A 20,888-nucleotide genomic window follows, 5' to 3' on the forward strand; every position below is an offset into this window, starting at 1 on the left:
GAGGGTTCCTGTGTCTCGACCTATACCAGAGCAGTGACTTAGTGCGACCGACCCCACTCTGAGCCAGAAGGAAGGGTTTAAAGGCCAGAAGGCATTTAAAATTTAAATGCCGCTATCTCTGTGAAAGTGAAAGAAGAGACTGAAATGACCTTGGGCTTTCCTGATGAGACAGGAGTTCTGCCCATCGGGAAGCAGAAATCCATTTCTGAATTATTGACGTAGCAGGAGGACTTTCAGGAGTCGCTGCTGGACCCAAATGGCAGTCTCTAAGTTCTAATGCCTGGGAGGGTTATTTTGTTGGTGAAAATATGAAACAAAACGAAAAAACTACTCTGCAAGGTCTCGAGGGAATTACTTCCTGCTCTTACATAACTGCCAGGCAGGGGAGGAGGCTTCTCTTCTGTGGTGCACAGTTTAGAAAGCCTGCTCTTCTCACCGCACAGTAGGTTTTCACCAAGAGGGCACTTGGTGGGTCTAATACTCAATATCCAGATTCATAAACTTATAACAAGCAAGGGAAAGGGAAAAGGAAAATAGAGATTAGAGGCATTTAAAAGTTTTAAAATGCCAAGTGAGACCTACACCCTTTAATCCCAGCGCTGGAGAGACAGTCGCAGGTGGATCTCCAGAAGTTCAAGACCAACCTGGTCTACACATAGTTCTAGGTCACCCAGGGCTGCATAGTAAGACCTTGTTTTTAAAAAAAGAAAAAAAGTCGCCAGGCAGTGGTGGCACACACCTTGAATCCCAGCACTTGGGAGGCAGAGGCAGGTGGATTTCTGAGTTCAAGGCCAGCCTGATCTACAGAGTGAGTTCCAGGACAGCCAGGGCTACACAGAGAAACCCCGTCTCGGAAAAAAAAAAAAAAGAAAGTCTCAAAGTGCAGTATGCAGAATTAGAGCCATTGGTTTTCTCTTAGATTTCATTTCTACAGGAAAAACAAAACAAAACAAAAAGCAAAACAGCAGATGGTTTGGTTTCTGGCAGTGTTGGGGAGAAAACTCAGGGTCTCCCACTCGCAAGGAATGTTCTTTAGTTGGTGGTTGAGTCTCTGAGAACCCCAAGGGTCCACGTTAGTTGACTCTGTTGGTTTTCTTGTGGAAAAATTTCCCAAGAAGGGAAATTCTTATAGTTCAGTGTGTTGAGTTTTTCTTTTCTATATTCAGAAAAGCTCAATTTGCTTGGGGCTAGAGAGGTGGCTTAGCAATCAAGAGCACTGCTTTCTCTTGCAGAAGACTTGATTCCTAGCTCTCCCAAGGCAGCTCACAGCCATCAGTAACTCCAGCTTTGGGGAATCTAACTCCCTTTCTGGCCTGCACAGGCACACACACGCACATACATACATGTAGACTCAATACCCAGATTCATAAAGTAAAAATAAATGAAGTTTTAAAAGGGCATCATTATTTTCTTTTATCGGTCTTGGTATTTAGCCTGCATGTATGTCTGTTCACTATGTGCATGCTGTACCTTTGTGGAAGCCAGAAGAGAGCGTCAGATTCCATGGGACAGAGTTACAGACAGTTGTTTCCACCATGTGGGACTGGGATTTGAGCCCAGGCCCTGTAGAAGGCCAGTGTTCTTTCACTGAGCCATCTCTCCACCCTTTCTTTCCTATATTATGCATTGAGTGTCATGTATATGAAACGTCTGCCTAACCCAAGGGAAAATGTTGAGGAAGAGACATATGAATCTGACCACACACTCTGTAGCAACCAAACCATAACCCCTGATTATTTAAAACTTGGTTGGCTAATAACTGGCAACTTCCTTAATTTTGCCTCCACTTCCTACTCAGGAAGCCAAATATGTTAAATTAATCATGAAGGATGCGCCACTTCTAGCAGGTTGCCTGTTTCCCCACTAATAACAGTCCCAGCCAGACCACACCCAAGCATAGCAAGCTTCTCAACTCACCTTCCTGTTATTAGATCCAGCCAATGGTGGTTGACTCTAGTTATAGTTAGCTCAGAATCAATATCACATTCTCAAGTGAGTGTTCTTAATAAGATCCACAGTTTTCTGGAGGTTCCAGCAAGACACCATCTCACCACGAGCTCGAGAGCTCAGCCTTTGGCCCGGTGAGTACCCATCAAGCCTCTTGTGCTTCGCCGATGGGAGGGAGCTTGTTGGGTCTGCACTGATGTGGTGAGCTTGGTTCTGCACTGATGTGGTGAGCGGTGACTGAGTTCTCTTTCTCTCTCTCTCTCTCTCTCTCTCTTTCTCTCTCTCTCTCTTTCTCTCTCTTTTAAAGATTTATTTATTATTATATATAAGTACATTGTAGCTGTCTTCAGACATACCAGATGAAGGCATCAGATCTCATTATGGGTGGTTGTGAGCCACCATGTGGTTGCTGGAAATTGAACTCAGGACCCCTGGAAGAGCAGTCGGTGCTCCAGCAGCTATTGCTCCAGCCTCCAACTCAGTTCTCTTTTACTGAGTTTTCAGCTACTCTTTCAGTTTTGTTAATGCTTCTCACTTGAGGGCAGCATCCTGGGTGGAGTCAGCCTATTCCGTTTTATCCTCTTCTCTCTTTTGTGTGCCCCATTAAGCATAACAATGAGAGTTGCAGGGCAGAACTGGCCCTATAGACCAGCGAATTTGCAATTCTCCCTGAACTGGAGTCCTTTAGACCAGGAATCATAGGTCACTAATAAAAACCAGATATGGGTCTCCATCTATCTTGAGTTTTTGTCATGAGATTCTAGCTTTGATCTAAAAAGTCATCTCTGGCTTGCAGCCAGCCTCTTGAGAGGACACAGATGGATGGGTCTGGGATCAAAGGTTGGTGACATGAGATGCAGGTGTGGAGAGAGTTTTCATTCTTCCTGTAGGCTGACAGCTCTTCAGGGTGTTCTATCTCTAGAACACTACTCATCTAGGAAAAAAACAAACAAACAAACTTGCTTCTTAGAGGTATGCTACCAAATCACGCACCTTCCTAAACGTCTAAGGTCTGCATCAAATTGCCAGCCTTATTGTTCCAAATAGTTACTAATTTTGTTCACGAAACTCTGCCAGGCATAGCTGCAGGAAATCTGCCTTTGCCTTTCTAACCGGATTTGCAGTGCATCGATATTCTATGAGTGTGTGCGTGCATACATGTGTGTGTCTACCTGTGTATGTGTACATGTCCACGTGTAACTTTTTTTGTTTGACACAAATAGTAACCACCTGGATCAGAGGATTCAAAAAATATCTTTTTGATAGTAACAATGATAAATTACTAATAAAATCACATTGGACTAAAAAAAAAAAAAACTTAGAAATTTCCTAGTCTTGATCAGTGGAGAGAGACAGCAATGAAGCAAGACAACAAACACCAGCATACTACACAGATTGCTTTTGATCAAGGAAGCTTCCTTCCTGGAGTCTACAAGTACTATTAGAAAATTTCTCTGGTTTTACAGCTGACTCGAGAGATTTTGCCACTCAGAGAACTTGACCAAAATAGTCCCCCAAACCACAGCATATGATCTGGTAAGATAGCTCAGTGAATAGAAGTGCTTGCATGTCGGCCTGATGACCTGAGTTCTATCCCAAATCCCACAAGGTGTGAGAGAACTGACCCCTGACCTCTTTGTGCATGCTGTGGCACTGGCCAGGGTATGCGCACAATACATTTTTAAAAGCAAGCAAACTCAAACGAGCAGTTCCCTGTGGCTATTTCTGTGTTGAAAGTGGCCATCCTACAGACTTAGCCTCTTTCATGAAGCTGGCCTCAAGCTATGTGGGATAACGGGCCAACTTTAGAAAGACGTCCTTAAACTTCATTTACCACCTGCTTGTTCTTGTTCTAGTCTAATGGTTCTATCTCTCTGGGTTTCAGGAAAAGGTTTCAGCTAAAGGCGGAGAAGATGAGTTTCCTGGCAGATTTGGAACTGAACTTTGCAGAGTGTATAATGGATGGAGGAAGAGCCACCCTTGGGGTTACGCAAAGGGTGGGCATGGACGCCACTCACCGGATGAGACAGAACGAAATTATCTCGCAAGCCGTGTGCGCTCTACTGAATTCCGGTGGCGGAGTGGTCAGGATTGAGATTGAGAACGGAGACTATGATTTTGAGAGGGATGGAGTAGGCCTGAATCTGCCACCATTGTTTAGAAACCATTTAGACGAGATGCTGCATGGAAAGTTCTTTTTAATATATGTGAGTTCGTGGGATGTGGCAGCCTCACACGTGCGGCTCGCAACTTTGTGTTCCAATTTGTACCACAGATGTGGGACATTTACTGAAGTCATGGATTCTGAAGAAGCCCTGTCATTCCTCAGAAAGGTCCAGGATCCTAAGAATCGTGGTGATCCTGTCTCACTAAATCTACAGGAAGCTTCTGATTTGTTTGATAGCCCGCAGCTCCAGTACCTGGAACAACTCAACTTTACAGAGTCCCCACACGTTGAATTTCAAATGTTCTCGGCAGACCTTTCACAGGGCATTAGAGAGAGACTTCCCAAGTGTGTTTCTGCACTTGCCAATTCTGAAGGGGGCTATGTGTTTTTTGGTGTGCATGATGAGACCCGTCAAGTCATTGGATGTGAAAAGGAAAAAATAAATCCTCCCAACTTGTTGTCTACTATCGATGCCTGTATCAGGAAGATGCCTGTCTATCACTTCTGTGGACAAAACCACAAAGTGCAATATGCCCTCAAATTCCTTGAAGTTTATGATAAGAAGGCCCTCCATGGGTATGTCTGTGCAATCAGGGTAGAACCATTCTGCTGTGCTGCATTTGCCAAAGCACCTGATTCCTGGGAGATAAAGGACAATAATATGAAGCAGCTAACCACAAATGACTGGGCCTCTTGGATGATAGAAACCGACCCAGGTCAGGGAACAAGACGGAAATGATAAAATGTTTGCTGGGGGGTGGGGTGGGGTGGGGTGGGGTGGGGTATGTGGCAAGGCAGGAGGAGCAGGGGCAGGGCCGGGCATGGGATGATAGAGAGAAAAGAGAGATGTGAAATTCTTTGGAATTTTGGGGAAGATATTAATTCCTACAGATGGTAGGTCACTGTCCTTCCCTCTGACTATTCTTCTTGAATATTCTGCATGCATCAGAATGGCAGTCCCATTAGAGGTTTGATGCAGGGACAATCTGAAACAGTCACTTTGGTTCCACATCTTTTCTTTTCTTGTTAATTTTTTGAGTCAGGTTAGCCTAGGCTGGCCCCAAACTCAAAACCCTCCTGCTGCAGTCTTCAAGAGTATTGGGTGACAGGTGTGAACGCCTGGCACAGCTTTCCTCATGTTCATAAGAAGTCATGTTAAGACTTCTTCCTTGCTGGGCAGTGGTGGCACATGCTTTTAATCCCAGCACTTGGGAGGCAGAGGCAGGCAGGTGGATTTCTGAGTTCAAGGCCAGCCTGGTCTACAGAGTGAGTTCCAGGACAGCCAGGGCTACACAGAGAAACTCTGTCTCGAAAAACAAACAAAAAGAAAAAAAAAAAAACAAAACAAACAAGCCAACAAACAAAAAGGTCCATTTCAAAATTACTCAGCATCCTATACCATCGACCGTCACATCTTCTATTCACATAAACTAGTATTCTAAAAACGTAAAATAATTTTATTTCAATATGATTAAATATTAAAGATTTGGAGAGGTGGCTCAGAGGTTAAGAGCATGGGCTGTTCTTGCAGAGAACCTGGGTTTGGTTTCCAGCTGATCTGCACCGGAAATGCAAATATCTGCAAATCACAGCTTTGAGTTTAACACGACTTAGCTAAGAAGTGGAGTCTGCCCTTTGTATACTCAACTGTTGTTTCATGTTTTCTCAGTGCTTCCCAGTTTCCCTCAGATGATCCCCAGGAGGAGCATGCTAAACACCACACCCTGCAGCAGGACTGTGTTCATACATAAGTATCTGAAATGTGTGGAGGAACTGCAGAAGGATTACTTTCCAGGTACCTGTCATTCCTGGCCACTTTGGAATAGGTTGATTGTTCCCATATTTGGAGGGGGAAAGCCTTGATCTGAATGTCCATACAAAACCACCTATGGAAAGTTTAGACAGGGGCTGGAGCTATGGTTTAACAGTTAAAAGCACTGGCTGCTCTTTCAGAGGACCTGGGTTTGATTTCCCGCACCCACATGATGGCTTACAACCATTACCACAATTGGTAAGTATGTTGCAATATAGTTGTAGAATTCAACATTAGCAGTGAGAATGAGTGCACTAGCGCCATGTGCAAGCACAGGGCTGAGTGTGGACTATGTCCAGACACATCTTGTCGTGATCTTGTTCATGGAGTTTTCTTGGTTCTTTTATTGATTACAAAATGTTTTGAAACATTCTAGTGTTCCTGGTTTGTTTTTTTTTTTTTTTTTTTTTTTTTTTTTTTTTTTTTTTTTTTTTTGGTTTTAGTTATTTTATTATTACCCTTTGCATATGGCCAGGATATAGAACAAAGATATAATTTAGTAAGCAATTATACCATGAAATTTGTGTAACTACCTAGATAAAATAAGTAACTAGAGCTTTTCAAATGATCTGCTACCATTTCTTTTCAGATTCTCTTCTTTTGATGGCTTGTGGAAAATGGCTACCATTTTTCTCTTTCATCTTCCCCTTCTTTCTCTTCTTCTTCCTCTTCCTCTTCTCTTTCTCTTTCTCCTCCTTCCTTCTCCCTTCTTCCTCCCCCTACACACCCCTTTTTCTTTCTTTCTTTTTCTTTCTTTTTTCTAAGACAAGGTTTCTCTGTGTGGCCCTAGGTGTCCTGGATCTCAGAGTTAAAGTTGTTGTCACAACACCCAACACTTTTTTTCTATTTTAGGCAGTATAATACACTTTTTTCTCTACAAATAACTGACATGCTCAGAGGATAAATTCTGAGTAGTAACAATTGCTTATAAATTTAGATGAACATTTCCAAAGTGCAGTCCAAAATAGATGCCCAGACCCATATTCACCAATATGGTTTTTACCATGGTGGCTTTCTTCTAGAAGAATCTTAGAAGCATTTTGTTGTATCAAAAAGAAAAGAAGAATCCAATAGTATTTTGATGGCCAATATATTCAGTGAGCTTATTTGGAGAGAATTATCAATTTTACAATAGTAAATTTTCTCATGGTTCAACATGAATTGTCTGGCTAAGCACATAAATCTTTCCTTCATTTTGCTAAAACATAACAATCTATGACTTTATTAACTCTGAATAATAACATTGCTAATTAAACTGTAAGATGTGTGGATTATGAGACATTGAAATACATTTACAATCAATGAAATGTGGTGTATATCTTAATAATTTCAAGGCTTTATAACTTTGTTCTTTCATATGTTAATGTCATTCTTGGAGTGGGCTTTTTTGTGATTCTAACTTCTGATGGTGATCTGCCCAAGTGCAGGAAAAGCTTAGTTCTTTCTAAGTAAACTTCTTAATTCGAAAAGAAAAGGTAATTCTGAGTAGCCTTTCCTATATTTATGAATTTTTATTTCTTGTACTTGTTTTACTTCATTGGTTAATTATTCCAAAAAAATAATATTAAATTGAAATAGCAATAGAAAAAATGTAGTAAGATGCACTTTGAGTTCAGTCCATTTTGATAAAAGATAACTAGTATTTCTCTTAGCCCATATAAACTTTACTGGTGTGTCCAAGTTGTCTGTGTATCTAGTTTATGGTACCAGCCATATGGTCAACTACCTTTCATTTTTCTTTAGAATCTGCATATTGTTCTCTATAATACTTTAAAAAATTGTTTGGGGGTAGAAAGATGGCTCAGCAGTTAAGAGCACTTGTTGCTTGTGTAGGGACCCTGGTTTGATTCCCAGAACCCACATGGTGACTAACAAACACTTGAAATTCCAGCTCCAGGAGATCAGATCTTACCTTCTGGTCTTAGCAGGCATTGTATATGCACATACTACACAGCCATTCATGCAGACAAAAAAATCCATATGCATAAAAAAAACCCTCAAATCTTTTTTTAAAAAATTAAAAAAAATTAATTGTTTAAAATTCTATCACTTGGAATGTCTATTGTTCATCCAACAAAACACAGAAATAAGGACTCATCCTTGGCTTCATTTTTGTACCTTGATTTGTAAATACAGATTTCTGTTTGAATTTGATTTTTGTTGTTGTTGTCGTCTTTATTTGTTAGAGAGAGTCTCACTAGGTAGTCCTGGATGTCCAAGAACTCACAAAGTAAACCAGACTGACCTTGAACTCACCAAGGTCTGCCTGCTTCTACCTCCCAAGTGTGAATTTGATTTTTTTTTTAATGAAAGGATTCATAGTTTGGGTTATATTTTAATCAGGATTTGTAATCCTCCAAAATTTTTAGAAACAGATATACATAAAATAGCACACATAGGTATCCACTATATCATTTATTAATAGTACTCATCTAAAAACTCCTTATATGTGTCTTGCATCTTTATATATATATTTATACATACAATATATAAAAATCTTTAAAAGACCTCACAATGAACCTACATAAGGTAGACATTCTTGTACAGTTTTAGATGTTAGCACACCCATAGCTTCATGTAACCACCATCACAGTCACAAAACACAAAACAGTTCCATCATTCACAAAGGAAACCACCTTCATGCTGCCTCTCCTCTAACAGACTGTCCTATCTCATAACCTGTGGCAGATGTTGATTGTTTGCTCTCACTGGCCAGCATGTGGGTTTGTCAAGGGTCCAGTTGGCTCTCGAATGCTTTTCTCTATATCCTCATCTCTCTCTCTTTGTCTCTCGCTTTTGGAAACACAAACTGTGTAGAGTTATCCGGACGGACTGTGGTGCTTGTTGCCTTCATGTTTACACAGGCTTCTCCTTTTTTTAAGATGGTCTCACTGTGTGTCTCTGGTTGGCCTCAAACCCACAGAGATCTACTTGCCTCTGCCTCCTGAGGGCTGAGATTAAAGACACATTCCACCACTCCCAGCTCATGCTTCTCCCTTTATTAGCTCTATTCTTATATCCTTCCGCTAGCTAACTAAAGGGGCATCCTGGAGGCTCAACCCAGCTGTCTTTTTTTTTTTTTAGATTTATTATTATATCTAAGTACACTGTAGCTGTCTTCAGAGACACCAGAAGAGGGCGTCAGATATCATTACAGATGGTTGTGAACCACCATGTGGTTGCTGGGATTTGAACTCAGGACCTTCGGAAGAGCAGTCAGTACTTTTAACCGCTGAGTCATCTCTCCAGCCCTCTTCTTTTCATAAAGACTTACAACTATCTTTTTTCCTAGCTGTACTTCCCACTAATGTTCAAATAGTCCAAGAGAGGCTCTTTCTTGCTGCCTTTGCTACTTTGTTTTCATTGTTGTCCATGTTGATTGCAGCTGGTTATGGGCACCCCCAGACTCAGGATTGCTTTTCTTTTTGTTACTAATATAATTAAGACTGATTGACACATGGTAGGACTCAAAGGTCGGCAGATCTACATCATATAATGGTGAAGTAGAGTAAGACTAATATTACTAGATACTGATTTGTTTAAAGATTTATTTCATTTTCTTTATTTTATGTGTATGAGTACACTGTAGCTGTACAGATGGCCATGAGTTATCATGTAACTGCTGGGAATTGAACTCAGGACCTCTGCTGGCCCACTCACTCCAGCCTTGCTCGCTCCAGCCCCATTCACTCCAGTGTAATACATTATAGCTGTCTTCAGATGCACCAGAAGAGGGTGTCAGATCTCATTACGGGTGGTTGCGAGCCACCATGTGGTTGCTGGGATCCGAACTCAGGACCTTCAGAAGAGCAGTCAATGCTCTTACCCGCTGAGCCATCTCGCCAGCTCGATACTGATTTGTTTAGTGATTTACTTAAAGCACTGCTTGGATCATCTGTTGGCCAAACATGGCTTCACTTGCCACCTAAAACAGAATGACATGGAGAAACAGCTAATAAATAAATAAGTAGGTCCTGGCCCTTTAAATCCTGCCAACTGCCACACTCTTCTATAAAATCTTGCTTGCTTGCTTCCTCCACCTAGTGGTTTTAGAGTGTAATGTGTTATTACAGACTGGGCATGGGCTTGAAGGTTTTCCAGAACTGTCCTGGCTTTTGTCCACTGGTAGCATCTCCTCTCTTCCACTCTCATTGGTGTTAGAGTGCTTATTCTAGAAAGATTCCCACAGCAATGGTGATTATTAGCTTGTCTCTGATTCATTCCGATTCTTTCCTTGTGTAGTGTCACCCGAAGGGATTACATATACTCCAGAAGATGTCTATAAGGACCTCTTCTCAGACTACAGAGGACTAAGAAACTTAATAAATATGGAAACGCGCTGCTTCTCTCAAGGCATATTGATCTTCTCCTACAGCTGGGCTGTGGATCTAGGTCTTCAACGGAGGCAAGATGTCATCTGTGACGCTCTTCTAATTTCCCCGAACAATGTTCCAATCCTGTACACCATTTGCAACAAGTGGGATCTGGGGAACAGGCACTATTCCATGACAGTCGCCCGCACCCTGAAGCAGAGGCTGGTGAACGTGGGTGGCTATACTGGAAGATTAGGCATCATTCCCTTGGTCTTACAGTTGGGTTCTGACCAAAGAGTAAGGAATGATTTAGGAATGTCGGTTTACCCGGAATCCTATAACTTCACAACCATACAGCAGGTGGAAGCTCTGTTGCAATCTCTTGTGATCATCTTGTTTGGGTTCAGACCCCAGTTAAATGAAGAGTTAAACTTTGAGCCAGAGACTGTGGCCCTACTCACAGATCAACAGTATGGGTTGCTTTCAATGAATCTGAGTAAGCACAGAGAGCTGTTTGTGCATGGCTCACCTGGATCAGGGAAGACCACTCTAGCTCTCATGATCGTGGAGAAGATTAGGAATGTGTTCAGGTGTCAAGCTGAGGACATTCTTTACATCTGTGAGAACCAGTCTTTGAAGAGGTTTGTGAGGTACGCAGCCTGACTCTTCATTTCTTTCTGGTGGGCAATTTTAATGGGTGTGGCTTTCAATGGGTGTGGCTTTCAATGGGTGTGGCTTTCAATGGGTGTGGCTTTCAGTGGGTGTGGCCTTCACAGGCTAAGCTCTGGGTTGTTGCTGCCGTGCTCAGGAACTATTCCTATCTATTGGGCTGACTTGATTTGCTTAGCTGAGGAAATCTGACTGTGTTTCTTACGCTTTCAGCAGGAAAAACACTTGCCAGGCAGTGACACGGAAAACCTTCATGAAAAATACCTTTGATAACGTGAAACATATCATCGTGGATGAAGCTCAGAATTTCCGAACCGAGGAAGGGAACTGGTATGCAAAGGCAAAAGCCATCGTTCAAAGAGGGAGAGATGGCCCAGGAGTTCTCTACATTTTTCTGGATTACTTTCAGATCAATCACTTGTGTTGCAGTGGCCTCCCTGAGCTCCAACACCAGAAGCCAATACTGAAGCTCACCACAATGCTCCGCAGCGGAGACAACATAGCCAGCTATCTTCAAGATATAATGCATCAAATCAGACAAAATCCTCCCCCAAATGTCCCCCAAGAGGCCCTGACAGTGGGCCGAGAACCTGAATGGGGTCCAGATATCACAGGCAATTTAGAGATTACTGATAACATGAATTTGGAGCAGATGGCAATCTATGTAGCAGAGAAATGCCAGTGTCTTTGGAGGTCTGGCTATCGCCTCACGGATGTTGCTGTTCTTTTCACTAAAGCCAGAGATATAGAAAGATGTAGAGAAAGGCTTCTGCTAGCGATGAGGAGGAGGACCATGTCTCAGCTCGGTGAGGAGCCCAGTTCACTAGTGCAGGTCAGGGAGGGGTTGGATAGTCTGGGTAGTCACGTCCTGTTGGATAGTGTCCACCGATTTTCAGGCATGGAGAGAAGTATTGTGTTTGGGATCATTCCAGTGGTATTCGACACAGCCATTTCCTACAATGTTCTGCTCTGTCTGGCTTCCAGGGCAAGGACACATCTATATATTATAAAGGTTATGTTTTGATAGGAAGATGCCAGTTTTCAGTTAGCTAGGGTTGGTCTCTAGATGTCTTTGAAGCTCTTTGATCTAAACATTTAAGCACCAAGACATTTCATGTACAATCACCACTCAGGGCAAGCAAGTGTGGGTATGAGGGATTGAGACAGTAGGAAGAGACAGCAGAGCAATTAGCTGGCATGGAGATTCTCTCTCTCCACCCCCCCCCCCCCCCCCCCCCCCCCCCCCCCCCCCGCCGCGTGTGTGTGTGTGTGTGTGTAAGAATTAGTAGTTTAAGGTAGGGAGGAAAAAGCTAATCATGAGAGGACTGCTGGACTCTATGTTCTGGTGGACTCAGATATTTTTCTTGTTTTTAACACAGTTACTATTTTTGATCTTTGCTTTCTATGTGACTTGTTCATTCAGAATCTCTGCCTTTTGACTCTGCTTTAATGCTCCTCCCGTGGAGACTCAGAGTTACCACAGTAAAAGTGCCAAAGTATGGGTTCAGTGGTTTGGAGGTAGAGGGCCTAAGAGGAAGAATGTACAGATTCTAAGCTTGGCATCACTTCACACTTAATTAAGTAACCATAGTATGCAAGCGTAAGTCGAATATCTCTGTTTTTTGTGTGCTTACTAGTTCAACTAGCCTTTCAAAGGCTATTGCTGAAAAATACTCATTTGTCATTTACTTTAAGTCTCTCTGAAACTCATTTTTTACAGTCAAACAGACAAGACTTTTCTGGGAGATACAAACAAACAAAAATCCAGAGTTTATTTTCTATTAAAAAGAGAAAAAGGGGAATTATGGAAACTTAAGGAAAGTGAATATACACAGAGAATATAAGTTGACATAAGTTGAGTAACTTGGAGAAAAAAAAATCACACATTCTAATGGGTGGATCTGAGCCTATCATGTTTATCAGAGTGTGTGTGGGTAAAGGTGAGTGTGGGTGTGGATAACAACAACAACAACAAAAAGATAAAGAAACTTGGGGAAAAGGAGGGCTGGGGAGTGGGGGTATCAGGACACATATGGTATGAAGCAGAAAGGACGGTGTTGGGGAGATGGAAGTGTAGTCACAGGGATGGGCTCAGGGAGTAGAGGGGCACAGATATTAGCAAAACACTGTAAAAAATAAACTTGAAAGTAGAATCAGTTTGCTTTATGCATCTAGTTACATTCTTAGAAAATTTACAACAAAGAAATTTACTTCTATCTTTGCAGTGATAGCACACACCTTTAACCCTAGCACTCAGAAGGCAGAGACAGGAGGATCTCTGAGCTGGAGGCCAGCCTGGTCTACAGAGTGCATGCCAGGATAGCCAGAAAGGTCAAGAAATAATATGCTGGGAGCAAATGTCATAAACATTTTTTCTCTAAAGTTTCTATTCATGGTAGTTTAATCCCAGCACTCAGGAGGCAGAGGCAGATGGATTTTCGTGAGTTTGAGTCCAGCCTGGTCTACATAGTGAGTTCCAGGCCAGCCAGGGCTACATAGTGAGACCTTGTCTCAAATAATTTTTCTATATATAAAAGAGAAATTTCCAAGATTAAAAGAAAACTGGACAAAGAATTTGACAAAAAGAAATTTGACAAAAAGAGCACAGAAGGAGTTAAATAGCTCTCTCTACTCATGGGGGAGCCATTATTTATGGCAGCATGCGTGTCATATAACCAGGGTGTGTGATGATGTACTGTTTGGAGAGAGACCTGGCAATGGCCATGATATGCTTGAATGTTTATAACCTTTTACCCTGAGATTCATTTCTAAGGAACTTATTCTGCACAGACAATTTACACACACATAAAAAGCTTCTAGATAGATGTATAGAATTTTGCTTCTAGTAGCAGAAATCACAGTAATAGTAAACATCTATACAGATGAGTTGAAGGGAGTAATTTATGGAATATCACAACACACCATTATACCACGAAGTCGTAAAAAGTGAGATCTCCCTTGTATTTATTTGGGGCCATCTCTAAGATGTTCTGTACTGTGAACAAAGTCTATCCTGTGCCTCTAGAGTTGACACATGTGCTTGCTTGCAGATGCATTCAGGACTTTTGAGAATAAACCTTAAAAACTGGCAGCACTGTTTGACTCTGGAGAAGGGACAAGGGAGAAAGACAGCTTTTGCTCTTTTTTTACTCTAGATTCTCTACCATGTGGCACTTGATGGAGTTTTGCTTTGTATGCATTTTTTACTTAGGAATGTAATGGATTTATAAATGACTTTCTCAGTTTTTTATCAACCTGTATCCTGGAGAAAGATTTTATAATCATAGTGGATATTGATAGTGGATAGTGAATGGGGGAATTAAAAAGCTATACAACATAAAAGAGTTTTTACTATGTAGGATTTAGAAGTGCTGACGTTGTCATATTTGGTTCAAGCTTTTTTTTTTTTTTTTTTTTAAGAAATAAAAGACATAAGATATTGCAACTAAAATGGAACTTTTCTTTATTCGTTTGCTTCCTATTGTTGTTTCCCCCTTCTCTCAAGGACAATGACAATCAGGACTTTGGGATATTTGTTAGAGTTTTATACACACAGGTGATGGCATCAGACCACACTAAACAGTAGGATAAAGTGAGGGCAGGAGGGAAGGCACTGGGAATCCAATGACTGGTGATTGGTTTCTATGGCAACAGCAGTGATTATAAAGATAATAGAGGGCTGTGGAAATAGCTCAGTCGGTGGAGTGCTTGACATGCTGAGTTCAAACCCTAGAAACCATGTGAAGAAGTGGGCCATGGTGATACACATGTGATCCCTGCTCTGGGGAGAGTGGATACAGGTTCCTGCCCTACCTGAGTTTCTACCCTGACCTTCTGGTACCTGGATGTGTAAGCAAAATAAACCCTCTCTGTGATGGTTTGTAAATGTTCTGCCCAGGGAGTGACACTATTAGAAGGTGTGGCCCTTTTGGAGTAGGTATGGCTTTGCTGGAGTAGGTGAGTGTGGTTTAAGACTGTGGGTGTGGGCTTTAAGACCCTCATCCTAGCTGCCTGGATGTCAGTCTTCCATGGGCATCCTTCAGATGAAGATGTAGAACTCTCAGCTCTGCCTGCACCATGCCTTCTGGATGCTGCCATACTCCTGCCTTGACGATAATGGATTGACCCTCTGAAGCTGTAAGCCAGCCCCAATTAAATGTTGTCCTTTATAGGAGTTACCTTGGTCATGTTGTCTCTCCACAGCAATGGAAACCCTAGCTAAGACAGTATTAAACAGTCTGGGCCTGTGAGAATGACTGTATTGGCTCTGGGATCTGGCATTTCTCTGCCTTTAGGTAGTTTCAACAAAGCTTCCTTCACTCACACCTTCCGTTGTTTAAAAGAGAGACTTCTTAGTATTTTTAACAGAGATCTGTCAGGCTCCAAAGAAACCTGGGTCAAGGCTCACTCAGTATCTGTGGCTCCTCACTAAAGCTCTACCTTAACCCTCTTTACCCCAGGGTCTGGACTTTGCTTCTCTTTCCCCAGATTCTCATTCTCCGTAAACATGCCATCTCAGTCTTGCTCTCTCTTGGTTCTAGGAGTCTCTCTTGGTCTTCTTGCCCTGTCTCTTCTAATCTCCTCTCTCTTCTTCCTCTCTCACTCTTCCCCTGCATCCTCTCTTGGCCACGTTCAGTCTGGACCCTTCCAGAGACTGTGCTCTTCCTCATGTCTACAATAAAATCTTCCTCTCAACATTCCCTTGGAGGTGTCTGTGTCCTTGTTTTCATTCAAGATCTAAATAACATAAAATCCTTTATTTCCAGTGGAGTTTATCCAGCATTTAACTCCCAGCCAGATGCCTTTATAGACAGATATCCCGTTGGGGAAGGTCAATCCCCCTAATCGATCCCATAGTGATGCCTGAGAGGGTTCCAAAGCTGAGGCAACTGTGTGGTTTATCCTGGGCTGGAGACAACAATATCTGCTATTTCCTGGTACACAAGAGAGTATCCTCCAACATTTCTGTAAGACATCTTGGGAAAATAAGTTAACACTGTACCTGAGAGAATGCTGTGAGCTTGAATCTTGGCAAACACAAAGCCAGAGTAAGCACAATAGAGAAGGGTTTATTGCCTGTAGCAGACAAATAACACGGGAGTCATTTCCATGTAAGGTTCTTCTCAAACAAAAGAAGCCTGGGGTTTTTATTCAGGGAACCTGAATCCACTCATATAGGGGTGGGCCTGTCTTAGTTACTTTTCATTGCTGTGACAAAACATCATAATCAAGACTGTATGTGTATGTACACACACACACACACACACACACACGCACGCACGCACGCACGCACGCACACACACACACACACACACACACACACACACGCATTTAATTCATGGTCTCACAGTTCCAGAGTGTTAAAATCTATGACCATCATGGTAGAAAGCATGGCAGCAGGTGGGTGTATAACTTTAATTTTTTTAAACCCTATTTTTAATGATAGTTCTTAAACACTTTAACCTCCCTAGTAGCCCACTACCCACCAGAGGTAGTGGGAAAAAAGGATACAGGGGAAGCAGACCTGTTTAGAAGTGTAAAAATTGAGCAAACAGGAACACCTCATAAAAATACCAAGGAGCAAGGAATATCCATTAAGCCTAAAGACAGAACTTCAGAAGAGTTTACCCTGCAAACATCAGTCCCCAGGAGATGCCCTAATTGTGGGGAGTAATGCCCGGTTCCAAGAAATGACCCTGGGAGGATAGATCCCCCTCACCCCTCCTACATGCAATCTATATCTCCCCCTCACCTGGGGCATAAAGGTCAATGAGAACAAAAGACAATGGGTTCCTGTAGAGTCCGGCCAGAGGACCTACACGGTCGTGGCTTGCTTCGAACTGGAGATTGGACGGACCTATGGAAATGAACGGGTCAAGAAACAAAAAGACGGACGCTAAGAAAATTTATCAAAGCATGCTTATACTTGGGGTTAGATGAGTTTTTATAGTAGGCGGCAAAAATGAAACTACAACAATCAAATTTAGCACAATGCATAACATAACCACGACAGCAGATGTAAGGGCACCAATTCTATGGCAAGTCTGTTCAAGGACTTCAAACGGGAGTTCTGACAGGAGTTAGCTGAGAGTCAGTCTTTGATCTCAGGAGTAACTAGGGTGTTAGTGGGCTATTGTCTTGCACCACAGGTGGCTGGTTTCAGCCTGGGGCTGTCAGTGTACTTTCAGTTTCAGAACTGCATTCAGGCAGCAATGGAGGTGAGACAACACTGGTTCCACCAATGAGAGATAACCAACTCATGCTGTAAACCTATGTACTGAAGGGTATAAAAAGTGTGTGTGCTTTTGTTCCTGGTCGTCCCCTTTGCTCTGAATGCAGGATGAACCCATTTTACTGGCAATAATAAACCTCATGTAATTTATAGCGATCTCCCTCCTGTTTCTTCTCGAGTGGGGGATCCACGTTGGAATCTAACAAGTTTCTTTGAAGCAAATCTCTTCTGTGTTGTCAGGAAATCAATAGTTTAGTTCACAGGTCAGCAGGAGCAGCTCAATGCAGTTGCAAACACCCTCACAGATAAACCAGTTTGGTACAGTCAGGATAGCAGCAGCGGTGACGATCGAACAGGAACAGCCAGGCCTCAGCCCAACCGGCATCAGTCTGCAGGAAGGACCAGGGCCAACAGGAAAAGTTCTCAGCTGTGTCTCTTTCAGAAAAGTGAAGATCAGCAAACATATGAGACCAACAAGCATTGCAGTGCTAGCTCTCTAAGCAAGCCAAGCTCAGCCTCTGTCACTGTCCATTGAGTCCTATTTATACCCTCTGAACATCACATGTCCTCTATGGGTCTTGCCTCAGCACAGGAGTCTGACTTAGCAAAACTCCATGTGTGTCTGTCTCAGCTGACATCACTTGGCCAATCAATCCGAGTCTTCCGAAGCAGCAAGAAGCCTCCACTTGCCACTTGAAGTTTTTTGCTTTATTTCTCTCTATGGAGTTGGAACAAATGGAGCTCAACTACTCAGTGTAAGTCAGACCAATACATGTGTGTTGTTAACGAAGAATCCTTCATCACATGTCTTTTTACATGCTTGTTTTAGCAGAATATCTTTTTTTGTTGTTTGTTTGTTTTTCAAGACAAGGTTTGTCTGTATAGCCCTGGCTATCCTGAAACTCAGAAATCCACCTGCCTCTGCCCTCCCAAGTGCTGGGATTAAAGGCATGCACCACCACTGCCTGGCTGCAGAACATCTTTTTGCTTGTGTCTGCTTCATTGAAAAGTTCTTTCACTTGTCTGTCTTAGTAAAACAGCTTTTCACTTGTGTCCACTTCAGGAAAACACTCCTTCACATGTTTGCCCCAGCAAAACACCATCCAACACAACTCACTTTCCAAAAGACCCTTAAGTTTTTACTTCATGGGTGGGCATTTGTGATTACTATAGTTATGCTTTAATTATGTTTTAATTATTAAAATGTACATTAGACAAAATCACCTTTAACCTGTAACCCCACTTGTTCGAGGACAGATAATTTCCTGCAATTTTGGGGGCTCTTCCAGTAAGATAAGCCCTGGGTATTAATTTCTCTAAAAAAGCATGTTGGCACCAATTGTACAGGTTGTTTGCTTGGTCACATGTGGGCAGGAAGTAAGTCAGGATGTATGTTTGTCCCTGATTGGATGAAGGTGGGAAATATGCATCCTTGTGGGGTTTGCTTTTATAAGTCCATGTCTAATGTAATTCAGGGCCATACTCTCTCAAAATCCCAGGTAAGGACCTGGCCAGTATTCATGGATCTGGTCAGGTCCATGAATATGTATTAAAGCTTGCTTCAAATTTGGCTCAAAAATTGTGGTAGTGTTCTTATTCTTGTCTGATGGGACTAACAATTTCTTGAGGCCCCAGTGAGAAAAGACTACCAATCCAAATTCTAAAGCCATACCTCAAATTCGAAGGACTGCCCCAGGAAGCACACCTTGAGACTTTTCAAGGGTCGGAGTCATACTTTTGGTTTTGTGAACTCTCAGAGTGAACTGCTGTGCTGAGAAAAGCCGCAAGCATCCACAGAGGCGTCCCCTGGTAAGTCATAGTAATTTTCTATGACATCACTTATGTTAGGATCCCAATCTAGGATGAGAAGGTGTCCTATGGGAACAAATACTCTCCTGTCCAGGGCAAAGAGCAAAACATTTGTATGACCTACATGAGGTTCTTGGTAGATGGATCATGGTGACACTAAACCACTGGGCAAACTGCCCCATGCCTTGCCTCCTACCAGGGCCCTCAACAAACTGTAGACACTGTTGGGTTGACTGATCTACTCTCCCAAAAAGGTAGGCCAATTTTGCCAAGTTCCTCCTCCACGTGAAATCTTGAAGACCTTCTGGGTCTGGCGGCTGAAAGCCTATGCTGTCCTATGCAGCAGCTGAAGATGCAACGCTGTCCTGTGTGATAGCTGAAGACCTATGGCTTCTGCACCACAACAAAGCCATCGAGATCCTGGCAGCCTACTAGAGTAATAGGCCAGGTAGTAAAAGACCCCTGAGGGGAGACTCCCACTCAAATCTTGGGAGGACGTGCACCCAAGGAATCACGAGAGACCGTCTTGATGTAATTACAAGAGGTAGTTTTAATTTCGGGGCACTCCGGGCCGGCACCACACCTATCTCACGCAGGAGATAGTGGAGCTGACCATGAGGCTCGAAAGTTAGGAGTTTATATAGGGAAAAGGTCTGGGAGAACAAAGGAATCAGTGTGGCCATACATGATTGGCTAGTTCAAATATTAACTATTACGTGCAGAACAGAGTGGAAAATTCCTAAAATTGGTGTTAATCTGAGTCAACAGATCATCTGACCTTAAACCATATCTAAGAGGACCTGATGGTCCATTACTCAGAGCCTACCCAGGCACGTTCTTGTATGCCTAGACATGTTTTTCTCTATATTTACAGTTTTATGTCTTCTTGACCTGCTAGTTCTCAGGATGTCTAACAGACTGCTTGCTCATTCCCAGGCCTATGTGGGCCAGCTTGTGATGGATTCTTAGGCCCATAACTTTTCTTCCTAATCAGCACAGGTCCAAAGCTTTAATTTTTCCTTTCAGTGCTGGTAAGTCTCTGTCATTTTAATCAATACAGGGACCATTTAATTTATACCTCCTGCCATAATTTATCCTTCTGCGGTTCTTAGTGGTGCCAACAGCTAACTGTAGCTTTGTCAGTGTGTCAGCCACAGGCAGCCAGCTTCTCCCTCAAGGTTGCAGCTACCTAGTTAGTGTATATCATATATGAGAACCAGGCCTTGTCTTTCCAGAGCTATTAGGTCTCCTGATGAAAAAACGGCAAACTCACAGGCTGGTTTGCCTTGCTGACAGGCTTCATATTAAAGGATAGACAAGTTCCTGGTGGTGCCAAGGTGCACCACCAGTGCACTTGAATGTGCACTTGACAAAGTTCTGGTGCTTGCACAACCCCGACTGACTCTCCACTGCCCTTGGTGGACTTTTGCTACACATTTTTTGCTATACTCATGTTTCTCACTGTTAAAGGCCTCTCTCCAAAAGCAGGAGCTGGGATAACAAGAAGCTAGTGTAAACAAAAATAAAATTAAGGAAAGTTCCTTGGAAAAAACAGTTATGTAGAAAATTGAGTCTTTCCTAAGAACTTACTACTTTTAGATAATTAAAGAGTATTTATTAGTAAGCATAAGAGGATTTGAGAAGAATTATTAAAAAAGAAAAACTTAGGCAAATTCTAGAAGCTGAAAAATTGTAATTGATACTACTAGCCGGACGGTGGTGGCACACGCCTTTAATCCCAGCAGTTGGGAGGCAGAGGCAGGCAGATTTCTGCGTTCGAGGCCAGCCTAGTCTACAGAGTGTGTTCCAGGACAGCCAGGGCTATACAGAGAAACCCTGTCTCAAAAAACAAAAGACAAAAAGTTTAAATTAGAAAAACTGTAATTGAATTGCTAGGTTTTTTTTGTTTGTTTGGGTTTTTTTTGTTTGTTTTTTTTT

At 42.4% G+C, this 20,888-nt stretch overlaps 2 protein-coding genes across 4 annotated transcripts in view; one reads left to right on the top strand and one right to left on the bottom strand.

Annotated features, from left to right (window-relative positions):
• The window catches only part of LOC116076973, a 4,492-nt gene extending 2,210 nt beyond the window's left edge, over window positions 1-2,282 (bottom strand). The window contains exon 1 of the mRNA XM_031351122.1: window positions 1,918-2,282. The gene's annotated coding sequence lies outside the window, so the exon portion shown is untranslated. The remainder of the gene's footprint in view (window positions 1-1,917) is intronic.
• The window catches only part of Slfn5 (schlafen family member 5), a 13,209-nt gene extending 1,183 nt beyond the window's left edge, over window positions 1-12,026 (top strand). Inside the window, exons 2-6 of one of the 3 annotated variants that reach the window (XM_031351117.1) lie at window positions 2,011-2,081; window positions 3,833-4,830; window positions 5,784-5,909; window positions 10,170-10,890; window positions 11,123-12,026. In XM_031351117.1, coding sequence (XP_031206977.1) covers window positions 3,861-4,830; window positions 5,784-5,909; window positions 10,170-10,890; window positions 11,123-11,933 — 2,628 coding nt within the window. In that variant the 5' untranslated portion in view covers window positions 2,011-2,081; window positions 3,833-3,860 and the 3' untranslated portion in view covers window positions 11,934-12,026. The remainder of the gene's footprint in view (window positions 1-2,010; window positions 2,082-3,832; window positions 4,831-5,783; window positions 5,910-10,169; window positions 10,891-11,122) is intronic. The other 2 variants (XM_031351116.1, XM_031351118.1) reach the window with 2 other exon arrangements.
• Window positions 12,027-20,888: the final 8,862 nt, after the last annotated feature.

Source organism: Mastomys coucha, unplaced genomic scaffold (genome assembly GCF_008632895.1).
Source record: "Mastomys coucha isolate ucsf_1 unplaced genomic scaffold, UCSF_Mcou_1 pScaffold5, whole genome shotgun sequence".
Taxonomy (NCBI): Eukaryota; Metazoa; Chordata; class Mammalia; order Rodentia; family Muridae; genus Mastomys; species Mastomys coucha.